General features: G+C 44.8%; 1 protein-coding gene across 1 annotated transcript; it reads left to right on the top strand.

The window, feature by feature from the left end:
• Positions 1-5,561: 5,561 nt before the first annotated feature.
• On the top strand, positions 5,562-9,547 carry LOC142265996 (uncharacterized). Its single transcript, XM_075332300.1, has 2 exons — positions 5,562-5,925; positions 7,364-9,547. Exons 1-2 carry the CDS (start codon positions 5,562-5,564, stop codon positions 8,533-8,535), a joined length of 1,536 nt encoding a protein of 511 aa, XP_075188415.1. The 3' UTR covers positions 8,536-9,547.
• The last annotated feature ends 9,819 nt before the right edge of the window (positions 9,548-19,366 follow it).

Raw genomic sequence — 19,366 nt, 5'->3', positions numbered from 1 at the left:
GTCCTCGGCCCCTTTCTGCCCTCAGTCCTCGGCTCCTTTTTTCTCCCCATTCAGGTCCCTACAATATCGGATCCTCTCAGTGGAGATCTTCTATAGAAGAGAATTCTCCTGATTGCCCCGTGAAGGATGGATATGGACAGGGACAAGATGGCGGAGAGGATATTACACCTCACCCTAGAGATCCTCTTCCGGCTTACTGGAGAGGTGAGAGATTCTGATGACGTCACATTACACCATTCTTATCTATGGGAATAACAGATGGACAGAACTGGAGAGGTGAGGACTCTGGAAATGTGTGGAGTGAGATTTATTACTGTGTCTCTCCATAACCAGGATTACACAGTAGTGAAGAAGACCTCTAGTGAGCGCTGTCAGGCCCCTGTGTCTGAGGGATGGGGAAGACCCCTGAGCCCAATCACGGGGCCTCCACCTCACCCCCCGATACATGAGGACATCAATGACCAGAAGATCCTAGAACTCACCTACAAGATGATTGAGCTGCTGACTGGAGAGGTGACACTGCTGGGAATGCTGGGACATTATACAGTAACGCTATGAAGGGATCGGGGGTGACGGTATCATTGTATGTGTCAGGTTCCTATAAGGTGTCAGGACGTCACCGTCTATTTCTCCATGGAGGAGTGGGAGTATTTAGAAGGACACAAAGATCTGTACAAGGACGTCATGATGGAGGATCCCCAGCCCCTCACATCACCAGGTAATAGACAGGACTAAATACACACGGCCTATAATTATCTGTATGTAAGGAATGAATTCAGTCCCTGTATGTGTCTCCTCCAGGTCTATCCAGTAAGAGGACAACACCAGAGAGATGTCCCCGTCCTCTTCTCCCACAGGACTGTAAACAAGAAGATCCCGATGTTCCTCAGGATGTGTTTCCTCCAGCTCTATCCAGTAAGAGATATCTACTCATGTACTTTCTGCACTAATTTTGTGTTTACATTTTAAGGTTTTCTGCTCTGTGTTTTTTTTTTTCAGCTGTATTTTCTTTGCTTCTGCTTCTTCTGCTGTTTGTTTCTAGTCCCTTCTCTATGTCGTTATGAAGGCAACTCAAAGACCTGCAGAGGGTTCATGAATACTCTGTTTCCCTAAAAATATGCCCTCGTTACAGTCAGGGCCAGCATTGGGAGGAGTCAAACTGTGCAATTTTTTAGGAACCCGTCTCTTAAGGCCACTTTACACACACAGATAAATCTTTGGCAGATCTGTTGTTGCAGTGAAATCATGGACATATTGTTCCATTTGTACACAGCCACAAATCTGGCACTGATTGTCCACAATTTCACTGCAACCACAGATCTGCCGCAGATTTATCTGTGTGTGTAAAGTGGCCTTTACGGTCACCATCAGTTGCATTCGGAAGTTGATTGTTTAAGGACCTCTGATGAAGTCATGTGACATGATGTAACCAAAGGTCTCTTAATTGCAGGAGTCTAAAAGAATTGAACAGAGGACAGGCTGGCATGCAGGACTGGCATTAGGGAAAAGGGAGAGAAAACTGGGCAATTTCACAGGGCCCCCATTTTCCTAGCGGCCCCAGTGTTTATATGCCGATTAGGACTGCTTAAGAACCTTTTTGACATCACGTCATGTGACCAAAGGTCTCTTAATTGCACGAGTCTAAAGCTGAAGAGGAGACAGGCTGGTGTGTGTGTGTGTGTGTGTGTGTGTGTGTGTGTGTGTGTGTGTGTGTGTAGATAGCTAGATAATAGAAAAAAAGACTACAGCCGCACACTGAAATACCACATTTTTAAACTACCATAAAATATCTAATAAAATTATTGCTTTAGAGAATGTGAACTACTGGCAAACTACTCTGGAAGGATTGGAGACACCTACAGAAGGAGATTTGACACCTAGAACCTGATTCTTCAAAGCAATTATGCTAGAATTTTGATAGAAATCACTTTTCAATCAATTTTTTGTGCAACACAGAGTTGTGAAAAAAGATTGTGCGACTAAATCATCATGGTGCGCTGTGCTGACACCAATCGTATGTCCTTCAGCTCCCAGCAGTACAAGCAGACATGGCCTCGCCATGGCCTTCGCCACTGCGAATAATCTGACTATCAAGCACGTGACTGTGATCGGAGGAGGTCTGATTGGTGTCGGGATAGCACAGGTAGCTGCAGCAACCAGACACACTGTTGTTTTAGTGGACCAGACTGATGACATCTTGAAAAAGTCTGCAAAAAGTATTGAAGACAGCTTGAAAAGGGTCACTAAGAAGATGTTTGCAGACAAGCCTGAGGCTAATTCACAGTTCATCAGCAAAACCCTCTCAAACTTCAGCACAAGCACAGACCCAGCGGCCGTGGTGCACAGCAATGATCTGGTGGTGGAAGCCATAATAGAAAACTTGAAAGTGGAAAAACGCACTAATCAAGACACTGGACAAATTTGCACCAGAACACACACATTCTTATTGACATAGCCAACTCCACAACTAGGCAGGATCAGTTCGTAGGGCTGTATTTCTTTAAGGCCTGTGCCACACATCCGTGCTGCCGGCACGTGTTTGTCATTTTTTACACGTACCGGCGGCACGGAGACACTTTAACCAATGCTACCCTATTGTAGCAGGCACACACACGTAAAACCACACGGAACGTGTGTCCGTGTGCGTTTGTACGTGTGTGCGATTTTCAAAGCGCTGACATGTCAGTGTTTTCTCCGGCAGCACGGGTGTTACACGGCCCGCACCCGTACCACACGGGTGTAGTGTGGATGCGGTCCCGTGTGACACGCGCCGGAGAAAACACACATGTCAGTGAAAAAAAAAAAAAAACATTAACTCACCTTCTCCAGCCCTCCTGTCTCTGCCGCTGCTGCCTCTTGCTGCCGACCGCCGCTCATTAATCTCATAGAATATTCACTTCACTGCCTGGCAGCAGCAGCAGCGGGGAGACGGGAGAGCTGGAGCCGAAGATCAGCACCACGGACAGCAGCGCGGACATCAGGAAGGACCAGGTGAGTATAATAATTACCGATTCTACGTGTGCTATCGCGGATAGCACACGTAGAACACACGTGTCACGCACGTACCAGAGACACGTACTTACCTGCACGCAAAACGCAGGGAAAATACGTGTCTCTCGGCACGTGCGTGAAATTCACGTGAGTGTGGCAGAGGCCTAATACAGTACCAATGATGAAGCTGGTGGAGGTCATTAACCCCTTCACGACCTTGGACGGATCTATCCGTCCAGGATTGTGTCCCGTTAATCCCCGCCCCCTGCCGCGGGCAGGCGGCGTGGATTGGCACACATATCACCTGTTTTCAACAGCTGACATGTGTGCCTGCTAGCCGCGGGTGGAATCGCTTCCACCCGCGGCCATTAACCCCTTAAATCTTGCTGCCAAAGTCTGGCAGCAAGATCTAAATGCGCGCGGCCATGTTTTTTACTTACCGCCGCCCCCACCGGAAGTCACGTGTTTTATCTCGTGACTATTGGTGGTTGCCATCGTAGCACAGGGTCATGTGATGACGCCTGCAGCTACGAAGTTTCACTTTCGTTTTCCCTCGGCCGAGAGCAGAGGGAAAAACAAAGTGACTGAATCTGCTGTTTACGGCTGTATTGCTGTGATCAGCAGATAGATAATAGCGATCGGATTGCTGATAGCTATAGCCCCCTAGGGGGACTAGTAAAATAAAAAAAAAAGGTAAAAAAAAAAGTTTTAAAAAATAAAAAAAAACAAAAAACCTAAAAGTTCAAATCACCCCCTTTCACCCATTGAAAATTAAAGGGTTAAAAAATAAATAAATATACACATATTTGGTATCACCGCGTTCAGAAATGCCCGATCTATCAAAATATAAAATCAATTAATCTGATTGGTAAACGGCGTAGTGGCAAAAAAATTCCAAACGCCAAAATTACATTTTTTGGTCGCCGCAAGTTTTACGCAAAATGCAATAACAGGCGATCAAAACGTAGCATCTGCGCAAAAATGGTACCATTTATAAACGTCAGCTCGAGGCGCAAAAAATAAGCCATCACTGAGCCATAGATCCCAAAAAATAAGAACGCTACATGTTTCGGAAAATGGCGCAAAACGTGCGCCACTTTTATTGGACAAACTAGTGATTTTTTTTAACCCCTTAGATACATGTAAATGACTCGCCCACCCCAGGGCTGTGGGACACCCGGTGCCGGGCCGGACTAGTCCGGGGGTCGTCAGTGGTGGCGGGGCCCGACTCCGTTGCCCTGGTGGGTGTCAATTAAATATGACTAGGTGAATAAAGTTTGTGTTCGTGACGCCACCTGTGGTATGCGGCTATTAAGCCGCCGCTGCTGTATGAGGCCTCCGGGGTGATGGAATGGCAGCAATGGTGGTACTTCTCCCCACAGGTGGAGCGGTGCCCCGGGGAACAGTTGGTGCTCGTGAGAGTCTATGGTGTGATGTGTGAATAATACGGTGCAGGGCCGACAGGCAGTGAAAGAAACAGGCACAAACAGTAGTCTCGTTACCTTCTCCTCTTTTACTTGGCAGAAGTTTAGTCCAGGGAGACCGTCACAGATGGTAAAGATGATCCGGCCGGCCTGGAAGTGCCTGGGGGTGATCTCTTTGGCCAGTTGAGTATGAGGCCTGCTCCCTGATCTTTCCTTTTCTTCTATAGGACCCTGCACTCTGAATTTAGCAATGGCCCTCTTGCTGCTGGGACCAGTGGTTCGTCCCTTTTTCTGTGTGGTAGGCTGCGCAGGCCCTCTCTGGTGCTTCTCTGCAGGAGTCCACACCGGGCCCTTGGGATGCAGCTGTACCTTCAGATTGCTTCTGGGCCAGGGGGCTTGCAGCTCTCCTGCCCTCCGGATTCGGCCACCAGGGAAGGATTTTATACCCTGGCAACCACAGACTCCGATGTCTGAGTCTATTCTGTGCCTCTCTGCTAATCTTGCTTCACTGGGCCAAGCTACTCCAGCTCCAGGCCCCAGTTCCACAAGACAGCACTACTCTGCGTCTGCTTGCTATGACTTCTCTCTACAGACTGACCACTAACTCCTCCCTCAGGCCAGACTTAGGGAATGCTCCCTGGAACTCCAGGTTCAGAGCTCCCCCTGCTGGCCTGAGGGAGAACTGCGTTGGATGTTAAACTTACTGGCCAATAGACCCCCCAATTACCTCCAAGCTCAGCATTAACCCTTTGGAGGGGCAATGCTGTTGTGGCGACCAGGTCCTGGGGCGCCACATAAACCTATACATGTTTGGTGTCTACAAACTCTCACCGACCTGAGGCATCACATAGATACATCAGTTTTATCATATAGTGAACACGGTGAATAAAACATCCCAAAAACTATTGGGCGATCACACTTTTTTTGCAGTTTTTCCACACTTGGAATTTTGTTGCTGTTTTCCAGTACAATATATGGTAAAACCTATGGTTTCATTTAAAAGTACAACTCGTCCCGCAAAAAACAAGCCCTCATATGGCAAGATTGACGGAATAATAAAAAAGTTATGGCTCTCGGAAGAAAAGGAGCAAAAAACAAAAACGCAAAAATGGAAAGTGCCCGGGGGCTGAAGGGGTTAAGACACCAATGACTAGCCAAACGACTTCTAACTCTCTCATGGACTTCAGTAAAGCACTAGGAAAGATCCCTGTGTCATGTAAGGACACCCCAGGGTTCATTGTTAGCCGTCTTCTGGTACCATACCTAATGGAATTCGTGCATCTTCATGAAAGAGGTCATGCATCTAAAGAAGAGATGGATGTTGCAATGAAATTGGAAGTCCGTTACCAAATCGGTCCTTTTGAGCTTTGGATTATGTTGGTCTTGACACTAGTAAATACACCATTGATGGTTGGTACCAGATGGAACCTGAAAACCCCCTTTTTGCCTCCAGTGAATTACTCAATAAGCTTCGAAAGAAGACCGGAGAAGGATTTTATAAAGGCAGATGGTTGGCCTGGCTGCACTGCAGAGATATATTTTTATAGTCTCTTATTTGTTTTGATTATGATGACCATTGTTGTTTTTACATTGCATGGTTTTCTCAGCACTTATTAACACCGAGTGCCTTACAGTCATGAGTCTCTATTTCATCAACATCCTTTTGTACCGCTGATTCCAAACATTGATACATCATAGCCATTCTACAGTCAATAAAAAATAAATGTAAATAAAAATAAATTGTGCGACTTTTGGAGGTTTCACGCCAATTTTAACCAGCTTCGCAAAAATGGACAGAGCTTGGCCAGAAGATGGGTGTGATGTCACCGCTTCTCTAATTCATAACAAACTGTGGCGTTCCCTATGCCAGAAATCTCACGCCAGTCCCTGATGTCATTTTTCAGTGTACATCTCCGGTCTTGATGAATCGGAGCACTAATGTTTACCTGCACAGATAGCAAGACCATGCTACCTGCTTGGTTCCAAAGCCTAAGGATAGGCCATCAATCTTACAGTCCCGAACAAGCCCATTAAATATTTGGCTTCTGTCTCTATTATATTTTCATCTTCGAAAAAAACCCTTTTTGAAATTGTCTATGTTGTGGATCAATGTCACAACGAGATGCTTGCAGGCATCGCCAACTGTCATGGCAGCATCAGGATCTGTGGAAATTACACATTCTGGCACTCTTGCTTGCTAACTTCTCTGTTATCTGTGATCAGCGCAGGGAGACGCAGGCATCGAACCACATACTTAGTAAGACTAGCAAGTTATTCTCTGCTGGGCTCCTTGTTAATGTCTTTGATTACATGCTGTAGGGGAGCCAGTATCATTCGCTTCCCTTCTGTATATGCTGGCTGGATAATTCCATTAATGCCAGCTATAGTTTACCTATACAGGTCTGGTGAGGTGTTGTGATACAAACTAGTGGTTGTTGTGCATTATTGCTGTGAGCAGTTGTGGTGTTAACCCTTGTTGTCTTTTTGTTTCTGCCTTCCTTCTCTTGCTTTTCTCCTTAGTATCTCACTGTTTATTTCTGGGAGTTTGCAGTGTGTCTGAATTTTGGTTTTCCAATCTGTCTTAATCTGTATTTCCATCATACTCCTGCCCCTTTCTTCCACGTTCAGGGGTAATCCAGAGGTTAGGGATAGCCTAAAGTCTCCTAGCATGACGGAAAGTATAGTAGCCCCCTGTCCCTCATTACTCATTATCCTACAGTCACATTGCGACAATCAATCAGATTATTTACTGTAGCACATTCCAGAGAACTGGTGCTAGGAATGGGAGATCAGAATTAATGAAGATGTAACTCTTAGGTCTCGAAATTGGAAAACAGATTCAGAATAATTTGTTTCCTAATTTAATTTCTGATGTTATGGTTTAAAAACATAAATCTACTTTCAAAATTATATAATTAAAAAATAATAATATTGTGTTTTATTTTTAGCCGATGACGGTATCAGGAGTTCAGATGGACCTCTAATATCTTCAGAATTTAAAACAGATGATGAAAGTATTACACATTATACATATGAGGAGCATGCTGTTGTCCCAGATATACCTTCAGTCCTTTCATGGAAAACTCTATCATCAGATCTTTTCAAACAAGTCCAAAATTCCCATTTATCACAGAATTGTAAGCAAAATAAAAGTTACAGAAGGGATGTGGAACATGAAACGGCTCCTACAAGGGAGAAACCATTTTCATGTTCAGAGTGTAAGAAATGTTTTATTCGGAAATCAGACCTTGTTAAACATCAGAAAATTCACACAGGGGAGAAGCCATTTTCATGTTCAGAATGTGGGAAAGGTTTTATTCAGAAAATAAACCTTGTTACACATCAGAAAATTCACACAGGGGAGAAGCCATTTTCATGTTCAGAGTGTGGGAAAGGTTTTATTTGGAAATCTGATCTTGTTTGGCATCAAAGAACTCACACAGGGGAGAAGCCATTTTCATGTTCAGAGTGTGGGAAATGTTTTATTCGGAAAGCAGACCTTGTTAGACATCAGAAAATTCACACAGGGGAGAAGCCATTTTCATGTTCAGAGTGTGCGAAATGTTTTATTGAGAAAAGAAACCTTGTTAAACATCAGAAAATTCACACAGGGGAGAAGCCATTTTCATGTTCAGAGTGTGGGAAATGTTTTATTTGGAAATCACATCTTGTTTGGCATCAAATATCTCACACAGGGGAGAAGCCATTTTCATGTTCAGAGTGTGGGAAATGTTTTATTCAGAAATCAGACCTTGTTAGACATCAGAAAAATCACACAGGGGAGAAGCCATTTTCATGTTCAGAGTGTGGGAAATGTTTTATTCGGAAATCACACCTTGTTAGACATCAGACAAATCACATAGGGGAGAAGCCATTTTCATGCCCAGAATGTGGTAAATGTTTTATTCAGAAATCACACCTTGTTAGACATCAGAAAACTCACACAGGGGATAAGCCGTTTTCATGTTCAGAGTGTGGGAAATGTTTTATTCGGAAATCACACCTTGTTAGACATCAGACAAATCACATAGGGGAGAAGCCGTTTTCATGCCCAGAATGTGGTAAATGTTTTACTAGGAAATCAGGTCTTGTTTACCATCAAAAAGATCACACAAAATAAACCATTTTTATGTTCTGATTGTAGAAAATGTAATTCTCAGAAATCAGATCTTGTTAAACATGTGAAGAAGCCGCACAGGGAAGGAACCTTTTTCATGTTGTGAATAATTGAAATGTTCAACTGGCAAATCAAGTCTTGCCGACATCAGAAAAAGAACAGAGCAGAGCAGCCATTCTTGCTTGCAGAATTTGCCAAATGTTTTTTATCATTAATCAGGTCTTGTTGTCAGATGAGTCACATGGGAGAAGCCATCATGATGTACTAGAATTCAAAGGGTTTTATTTAAAAATCAGCTACAATTGCTCAAGTAAGAATTGGTGAGGGAAAGAACCATTTTCTCTCTTTTTAAACTTATCGTATTTTTCAGACCATAAGTATGTGGTCATGACGCACTGTTATGGGGGGATTTGCTGCTGACACTTTATGAGGGTAATATCCCCCAGTTTCTATGTGTTTGATGACTTTCCCTTTAAATAGTGCTTATAACAAATCTGTGGCTGCCTTTATTATTTCCTAAAACAGTGAAGAGCCGCAGATTAGTGTTTTTTTTTTTTTTAATATAATCCAGTACTAAAACTTTTGGAACTGTCCCTAATGTCTCCAAAAGGAACTTCCAGGTTGTTAGATCCCACAACCATCAGTGATCATTCACAGTGGAAGAGTGAACTCTACGACCCCAGCTCTGCGGCATCCTTCTTAAGCAGTTCAGTAAAACGTTAAAATGTATGTGACCACGCTGGATTAGTTGAGAGAGCAATGTCTTGTGCTTAGAGCAGCTGAAGAGATTTGTGGGATCCCATGCTGCACACTAAGATCCCACAAAATGGAAATTCGAGCTCCACTTTGCTAGTAAGTTGGGTATTTCAAGAGCATTTAGGAACATTTGTGAAATGTTTTGATACTGGATTATATTTAGATAATTCACTAATCTCAGGTTGCCCACTGCTTTATTTACTAAAAAGTGCAGCCCCAGATTGGAGATAGGAACTCTTAAGTATATCACACTGTATATAATTGCATTTCAAAACTTGTTTTGTTAATAAATGCTTGTAAAATATACAGTATATTATTCATGCCTGTCTTTCTCTATTGTTTATATGTGATGATTTTGCCTCAGAACCTCTGGGGTTGAGGCAGATCTGTAGACATTTAGCACAAAAATAGTGAGGGGATGTCACAGAGGTGTCACGGCCGGCTGAAAATCCAGTGGCAGAAGTTTTGAAAAATCCCAGAGATTTGCAGAATGTGTTGTTAACTGACAGTTCTTTGTTTCTGCAGCAGCGGACTCTATGACTCTGGGAAACTGTCAGTTTTTCCTTCCTCTAAGTTGCCAGCCTCTGACTTCCTTTATAAACCTCACCTGGGGTGCTTTGGGTGAGGTTTATAGTTGATCCTGGCTGCGGTTTGCAGCGGTTGTCTCCTCTTGTTGTTCCAGAGATGTTTGTGGTAGCTGCTCCTAAGATAAGTGTTTGAATTTTGCTATGTAACTGGGCTCAGGTGGTAGCATTTGTGTCTCCCCTGTATTGTTTCCTTTTGTCTCCCTTAGCATTAATGGTGTTGACGAAGAACTCATACCTGCCATTCTTACTTAGTCCCAGATCAGGGTTTGCCTAGGGTGTGGTATTGCTGCTCGTCGACAAGTGCAGAACCTATATAGGGTTGGTGAGGGTGAGCTGTATTGTCAGGGGTCACCACTTCCCTCTTTCCCTAGTGATAGGGCATTCTTTTTGCCTTCCTTTTGTATTGTACTATACGGATGGTATAGCTTCTATCCTCAGCCGTGATACAGTAGAAGTGAATCGCATTCTGCATCCTGGATATGTGGAAGTTGTTAAGACATTCTGGTCCCAATTTATCGAAGCTTTTATGCCAAAAAAATGTCACAAAAGCTTTGAAAAGTCACAAAAATTTGGATCAATTCATAATTGTGCCAAATTTTTGGGGCTCTTGCCATTTTCACTCTAATATTGGCAGGGTTTGGGTGGGACGGGGGCGTGACACCACAACTCCTTAAATTCATGACGAGCTGTGGTGTTCCATATGCCAGAAATCTCACTCCATTAATACCAATATTTCTGGCATGCACAGGAAAAAGATGTCAATATGGTTTCTAAGAATATTTTATTTTCATATTCTGCATAAGGAGTCAACCAAAATGCCATCGTTTCGGCTCACATTTGAGCCTTTTTCAAGGCATGTATATCTAATAACAAAAATAAATATAAAAGCAATGTCAGTCAAAGGAAAAAATAAAATTATATAAAAACAAAACAAAATTATGTACAGATATGTGCACAGGTTACATAGTGCAATTTAACCATGAACATATTGAATATAATAATTGACGATATGTCATACAGGAATCCATAAGGAAGAAGAATTAAATTATGACATAGAATATATTTTACATCATATGGATGACTAGCAGACAGTCTTAATGGCAAATGGAAATTGAGGAACGAGATATATAAGCACGAATTAGTAATATTATAGGTGTTGTTTAGATGAGCAAGATGAGCAGGTTTAATAACCAAAAACTTCTTCTTATTTGAGGATGACTTCTACCTTCAGAAGAAAGGGACCGTTATGGATAGTAACGTTGCACTGTGGGGCCCCGAGGTGCGGTGTCGATGCAGCTGTGCATTACCTTCAGGGACTCCACGCGGCTGGATCTTGTCACAGGTAGGAAATCTTCTATTTTGATTGTCGTGACGCCACTCTCAGAATTGCGGTCAGTGAGGACCGCCACTGCAGGTTAAGGGATGCCTGGGGCTGATGGTGGGTGCAGTCGGTTGTAATAGCCTCCTGAGAGTAAGGCAAGCCCCAGGTCCCTGTGTATGTGTGTGGAACCACAAGGCGCAGAATAACTCAACACAAGCAGAATGTGTTTCAGGGGTTTTACTCACTGTTGATGGCAGGGTGAGTAACCCGGGCGTAGCTGGGATGAACCAGGCTGGAACCAGGCGTCCTTCAGGCTGACTTGTGAGGGTGGCTACTGACTCGCCTTCCTTAGCCCTTCTGTTGTTTGTGGTAACCCCGACTTGTAGTCCCTATGGGGGTCACCCAGGGAAGTTACTGCTCCCCTCGTTTCGGCCCGTTTGCTTGTAGCCTGGACCAGGTCACTCCGGCTGCTTGCCTCCTGTGAACTATGGGCCCTCACTTTGCTACGTGGCTGCGGACTCTGTGGTGTTGTCTTGGGGGTTTGAAGTGCCCCCTCAAGCAGGTTTGGCAGGAGAAAGCTGGATCTATCTCTGCACTGGGACCTGTTACCCCTTCGGGCCTGGTACCTCCCTGGCAGTCCTCTTACTCTCCACTCCGTTGCTCTTTCTTTAGCCTTGTGTGGATTTCGGACGGCACCACTAGGTGACCGTTCTCCCCCGTCAGTAGTCACTGCGCGGACGCTGTTAGACTGCAACAGCTCCAGGGTCTGCTTCTGCTCTCCCTGAGCTGCACACTAAACCGGCTCACTCGTGGGACCTGCACTGCTGCTCCTGTCTGAGCTCCACTTCCATGCTCCTCACTCCTCCACACTCTGCTTCAGACTGCCCTCTCTTCCACTTTTCCCTTTGTGCCTGCCTACGTCACCTAGCAACCAGGCTCTCTACCACACCCCTTGAGTGGAGATGGAGGCTTCGCCCCCTCCTGGGATCCCCAGGGGTCCTCCCAAAGGTACATGTGTGAGACCTGATCACTATGCGCCTGTGTAGTCACACCTCGGTCAGCCTTCTGGATTACCTGTTTTGTACTGTCCCCAGCATGGGTGCAGTACTCAGTGGTGCCTGACCAGGTCAGGGGCGCCACAGCACCACCTTATGCAAATATCTTTATGGCCCATTTTGAAGACCTATACATCTATCCTTACCCCCTCTTCATGTCACATGCCAAAACCTCGAAGCGCTTCATTGATGACGTGTTCTGTATTTGGGATGGCTGCCTAGATGACCTTACACAATTCTTTGCTCATCTAAACAACACCCCAGCACGGATTACATTTACCTTACATCATCATTCCAGACGTATTAATTTCCTGGATACGATGGTCATTATAGATGAGGTTCATCACCTTATCACCGACCTTTACACCAAATCCACAGACAAGAATAGTCTCTTACACTTTAAAATCAGCAATCCCATGCATGTAAAGAAATCTCTACCTAAATCTCGACAGGTTTGTGTTGAGAGGATCGTATCGGAACATCATACACGACAAAGCACACATACAGAGATGAACGAACGTTTTTTGGCAAGAGGTTACCCACCCAATATTGCCAAACCATCGACAGCTCACTCTACTCGAACAAACAAGGAAACAAAAAGGGTGGCCTTTGTGAACACGTATCACCCCTTCTCAACATTGATACGTAACACCATATTGGACCACTGGCCCCTCCTAACCAATTCCTACCCTCACATTCCTGAATTTCAAACACAACTATTATTTTGTCATAAACGTGACCGCAATCTCAAAGATATCCTTATTCGGGCTGACATTGGGACCTCTAGACTTTTTCTACGGCAGACTACTCTCACCACAAGCCGCAATGGCACTTTTCCCTGTCTAGATTGTGTCCAATGCTCTAACGTATTGAAAGGAGATCTTGTGTTCCATCCTAGGACTGATAAGGGAATCCTGATCCGTGGTTTCTTCACCTGCGACTCATCTTATGTGATCTACTTTATTAAATGCGCGTGCGGTCTCGGATATGTGGGTGAAACATCCCAACATATCCAAGATCGCATTAGCAAGTACAAGTCTACAATCCATTGCAAGCAAACATTACTACCCATTCCAGCACACTTCATTTCCAAAGGTCAGTCTATTTCACAGCTTAAGTTCCAGGTTCTGGAACATATCCCTGTACCTCGCAGAGGTAGTAACAAGATCCAGAGACTACGACTACGTGAATCCTTTTGAATTCACACACTACAGCCCCTAGAACCACTTTGTCTAAACAGGGAATACGAAGTTTTTGTGTAACTTGTCTTGATATGTATATGGATCACGTGATGATATTCTATTCATCCATAGTGTTATTCCTATTTATATGCAATTTATACTACCATGCTTTTGTACCTGGGCATCTCCATCCACCCACCACAGGACCGTTCTAATACTCTCAAGCACTCTCTACTGCCTTCCAAAACCAATCACATCTTTCTCCTACACACATGCTGCTCTTACACTCCATTCACACAGTTTCACGCTGATTCACGCATGCGCGTACCTATCAGGCTCTTACTTTCATTCTTTACTCCATTTCCTCATATTTACGCCGTCCTTACACCTTTTGCGTATGTCCCGGCGTATCTCCGCACATGCACACTCTCTACCTTCCCTATCTCCTCCTGTCTGCACTTTCGCGCACATCCACACAGTCACCCGGGAAACACTACCTCCTCCTGACTTCTATAAAAGTTTCTGGTGCCATCCATTCACCACCTTGCCACCAGACAGCCAGTTCACCGGACATAGTTCCTTCTGCACCCAGCATGCTTTCATTCCGGTAACTTTCCATCTCACCGCTCTCCCCATTTCACTTGTGTAGACTGTACGATTAAGCTTTACAAATATACCATTACTTTTTCAGGCACTATCACCTACTTACCCTGGTCTCCTATGACTCACCTCTGCCTCCCCCCATTCTCTGGTATGTTTCTACCCTTTCATACTGTTGATTTTATACTCTGCTATATACTCATGTCATCTCTATCTTCCCTAGGTATTTGCTAGTCTAAAGTGGGCTTTACACGCTGCTAGCGATGTCGAGTGCGTTAGCACCCGCCCCCGTCGTACGTGCGATATTGTGTGATTGCTACCATAGCGAACATTATCGCTACGGCAGCGTCACACGCACATACCTGGTCAGCAACGTCTCTCTGGCCAGCGACCCGCCTCCTTTCTAAGGGGGCGGTTCATTCAGCGTCACAGCAGCGTCACTGAACCGCTGCCCAATAGAAAAGGAGGGGAGGAGATGAGCGGCCGGAACATGCCGCCCACCTTCTTCCTTCCTCCTTTTCCGGTGAATGGAGGTAAGGTGATGATTGTCGTTCCTGCGGTGTCACACACAGCGATGTGTGATGCCGCAGAAGCGACGAACCACATCGCTAAAAAGCAGATAACGATTTTTTGTTTCAGGACGACCTCTCCACGGCAAACGATTTTGCACTCTTTTGCGATCGTTAAAGGTCGCTCGTACGTTTCACACACTGCGATATCGTTAATAACGCCGGATGTGGGTCACAAACAACGTGACCCCGACGATAAATCATTAACAATATCGTAGCGTATAAAGCCCGCTTAAGCCTATTCTGCCGAGCACCTATACTTGCGCTTACCTGCCTCATAGTATGGGTGCCTCATGCTGCGTTACTCATATAGTACCAAATTTTATTCAACTAGCCTTTTCCTCATTGAGATACATGTCCCATGTTCTTGGTATTACTATTTCGTGCTTATATATCTCGTTCCTCAATTTCCATGTGCCATTAAGACTGTATGCTAGTCATCCATATGATGTAAAATATATTCTATGTCATAATTTAATTCTTCCTTATGGATTCCTGTATGACATATCGTCAATTATTATATTCAATATGTTTATGGTTAAAGTGCACTATGTAACCCATGCACATATCTGTACATACTTTTGTTTTCTTTTTATTTATTTTTTATTTTTTCCTTTTGACTGACATTGTCTTTATATTTACTTTTGTTATTAGATATATGTGACGCCCCTGGATTATCAGGGCGTCACAGGGTATTGTGAAATCTGCCCTTCTGTGCAATATCCATCTCCTCCTTGGTTATGGGTCCCCAACTGTATGGTGTTGCCAACATCAGTCAATTAAAGTCCTAGGTACACTCTGCACCACACCCACCAGACACACCAGTGGACGGCCTGAGTGGAATAGGGTCGCCCACTTGGGGGGGTTGGTAAGGGGAGGTCAGGAGTGTCAGGAGTAGGTCAGTGTTGCGTTAGAGGTGAAGGAGAGAGGAGGTCAGGAGCTGGGCTCCTTGGTAGTAACTAGGTGACAGACGGTGGTCTGGGCCTAGTAGGAGCTGGACTCCTGGTCGCAGGGGATCATGACAAGGGGCACGGAACTGTCGAGGAGGACAGCTGGCGGCCTTGTACCATCACCGGGCTGGGCTCAGGGAACGACTGGGTACGTGGACCCTAGGTCAGGGAGTAGCTTCAGGCAACCTGACAATTTCCCCGACAAGAACGAAGCCTTCAAGATCCGCTCTCCACCTGCTCCAGAATCGGGGTACTAGCACAACGAGGGGGATAGGACTTTCCATTAATACGGTCCAGAAAATCTCAATCGTGAACCCTGAGAGCAAGCTCCCTCAGTTAGCCATACTGGGGAGCGGGACCCGACTAGTTTTATGCTACCGGGGCCAACCGAGAAGAGAACTAAGTGCCAGGAGGAAGAGAACACCAGAACACCAGACAGCACCATCGGGGACGGAACCCAAACTAGCTGCCCTCAGTGGCAGCAGTGTCCAGAACTTTGGTTTATCCAGTTGTCGGTGTCAGCTTTTTGGACTGAGTACGACACTGACCCCCTTTTCTCCCCACGGCGCTCCCCAACACCATCACCGAGTCCTGGGGCATTCCCCCTACCCGTGGAGGGTACTAACACCTGGCTGCCCCCTTCCATCACCCCCGGGTACTCCCAACTGCAGCGGTGGTACTCCGAATTACCACATACCACGGGTGCCGTCACAAACTCTTTAACTACCCCCTGTAAATATCCCCCTTCATTTGAGTGGCCGCACGACCCCCGGGTCCGGAGACCCTCGAGCCACCGAGCACCCAGATCCGAGCAGCCCGTCTGCTGACATGGGAGCGACACATATACAGGCCTTGAAAAAGGCTCAAATGTGAGCCGAAACATTGGCATTTTGGTTGACTCCTTTTGCAGATTATGAAAATAAAATATTCTTCAAAACCATATTGACATCTTTTTCCTGTGCGTGCCAGAAATATTAGTATTAATGTAAAAAAAATAATGAGCACCAACATATTACATGGTTGTAGCAGAGCTTTTTCCTTCATACAGAAATCTCACTCCAGTCCCTGATGGGAGTAATATTTCTTGCATTGCACTAGGAGGCACATACCACTCGTCAAACGCTCCAAATTCATGAAGAGGCAAGCACCATTTCATGAATCAGTAGTGGCCCCCGCATAAATTGAGCCCTTTATGTTATAATAATGATCCCTTTACAAAGGATAATTATTGTAATTAAAAAACTAAAGGATTTTATCTGTCTGATATCCAATGGATTATTTTTTTGTAGGGCTACCCACAAATAGAGATGAACAGACCTGTTGAAGTTTGGGTTCAGCTTTCTCAGTTGGACTTTAGATAAAGTTCAGTTCGGAAACCGGACTGGTCCTAAACGCTGTTGGAAGTCACTGATTGGGTAGTTCGGGTCTCCGCCCACATGCATCCAGCCATTTATTACCGGGGGACGGATGGCGGGGTTTTTTCCTTGTACACAATACATCTTATAACAATGTTTTTACCTCTCCGTGAAAGCCATTCAAACACTACAAGTAGATCACACCTGGCCAAGCACTGATAGATCGAGCGGTTAGGAAACATAAAGCACCAAAACTCCGAACTCTAACACTGATTTTTTTGTATAAAGTCTGTATTTGGTACAAACACTGAACTTTACTATTTAGGTTCACTCGTCTCTGTCCACAAAGGTTTATTCCAGTTTAGATTATGGGTGTAAAAGAAGCCAGAACTGAAAGGGGTCTATCTCTTGGTGGAGAGGAAGTAACATTTATGATACTTATGCTGGGGTTTTGTGAATTCAATGGGATTCGGTCACTTAATTAAAAATCAGAATAATGTTGACAGTGTCACTCTAGGTACCAAGCGAACGGCGAAAGGGAAGGGAAACCCTGTGCCTAGGGTAAGGGGATATGAGAGCCCTGACCAAGCCTACCGCTAGCCCCTGAGTTGCTTCACCACCCTATATAGATTCCACACCTATGCGCCGAGCCAGATACCTGACCCTAGGCTGACCCTGAACTGAGCCCTAAATAGGGAACGGATGGGATGAGCTCTTCATCAACCTCACTAAGTACTAAAGGACACAGACGAATAACAAACAAGGGAAACAACAAACAACGTACTGCTAGATGACTCAGTAAGAAGTTCAGTAAAGAGCAACAACGATCCTACTGGTGTGTGCAAGCCACCTGCTTGCATCCAGAACTTGTGAATGAACTGAATATCACCATCACAAGCCCAGGAAAAATGAGAATATTTTAACCCAAGAGGAAATACAGATGATTATCAACTGAACGAAAGAGGAGCTCCCCAGTGTCCTAAAGTAAAAGGATGAAAACCCAGCAGAGGAGATACCTAGTACACAGAATACTAACAGCTGGAAAAATAGAAAATCATGGAACATTTTGCACAGCCAAACGCTGTGACCTTCTATTGCCAGATACCACATTACTGTCTGTCACCTGTGACACACCTCTGACAGAGAGGGACTCTTTACTGGGCTGCTTGCTGTAGTTTTGATAAATTCACTGTATTATCACTAGGGGATTATCACTAGAGAACTAGTAAACCTGCTGCTATGTATCCTCTATCTCCATAAGCTTTGTATAACTCCACCCTGATTAGCAGCTTTCTGTCTATGCTCATTGTACACAGCTGCCAATCAGTGGTGTGGGAGGGTTATACACAGAGCAGTAGTTCAAGAACTGGTAGATTTTAAACAAAGAAAACTGATTTTCAAAACTTCAGCAAGCAGCCAAGTAAGTGACACATCGCTGGAATCAGGGTCTTTGCTTATGCAGGTTAATTGGACACACATTACAAGTAGCTTTGTTCCTCTTACTCCATAAACAACATCCCAAATCCATAAGCTATTAAATTTTATATATTTCATCTGAAAAGTAGGCTGTGTTTATAAAAATACACAAAAGATATTACAAAGGGGAACAAAACATTACAGCATATACAATTACATAAAATAAAAGGGAATAACGAGAGAAAATAAATGAACCTAGATCACAAACATAGATTCTGATTTATAGAGGGAAGGACGCCAATGGAACGTGGAACAATCCTATACAGCAATGTTGTGTTCATTGAATGAGGATCATATTTGGCATTAGCATTTTATTAACACAAGTTACACCCACATACTTCCCTTCTGGTGACACATAACATGGCTGGACTTCAGATAACTACAGAATGTGTCTAAGTCTTAAGGGTGCTTTACACGCTGCGACATCGCTAACGATATATCGTCGGGGTCACGGTGGTTGTGACGCACATCCGGTGCCGTTAGCGACATCGCAGCGTGTGACAGCTAGGAGCGATGATCAACGATCAAAAAGACGGAAAAAATCGTTGATCGTTGACACGTCGCTCCTTTTCCAAATGTCGTTGCTATTGCATGCCGCTGGTTGTTCCTCTTTCCTGCGGCATCAGACATCGCTATGTGTGACACCGCAGGAACGAGGAACATCTCCTTACCTGCGTCTACCGGCAATGAGTTAGGAAGTAGGTGGACGGCAGGTTACGGCCGCTCATCTCCGCCCCTCCTCTGCTATTGGACGGCTGCCGTGTGACATCACAGTGACGCCGAACGCCCCTCCCCCTTAAAGGAGAGCTTGTTCGGTGTCTCCAGCAACGTCGCGAAGCAGGTATGTGCGTGTGACGCTGCCGTAGAGATAATGTTCACTACGGCAGCGATCACCACATGTCGCACGAACAATGGGGGCAGGTGCTATCGCGTACGACATCGCTAGTTATCGCTAGCGATGTCGCAGCGTGTAAAGCACCCTTT

The sequence above is a fragment of the Anomaloglossus baeobatrachus genome, unplaced genomic scaffold (assembly GCF_048569485.1).
Source record: "Anomaloglossus baeobatrachus isolate aAnoBae1 unplaced genomic scaffold, aAnoBae1.hap1 Scaffold_281, whole genome shotgun sequence".
NCBI lineage: Eukaryota > Metazoa > Chordata > Amphibia > Anura > Aromobatidae > Anomaloglossus > Anomaloglossus baeobatrachus.
This window is presented reverse-complemented; position numbering and strand designations above follow the sequence as displayed.

Excerpts from the sequence above, each read along its gene's own strand:
- LOC142265996 (XM_075332300.1), top strand. The coding sequence starts at position 5,562 with ATGACTAGCCAAACGACTTCTAACTCTCTCATGGACTTCAGTAAAGCA. Across the intron at positions 5,926-7,363 it reads GGATTTTATAAAGGCAGATG|CCGATGACGGTATCAGGAGT; the intron begins GTTGGCCTGGCT and ends TTTTATTTTTAG.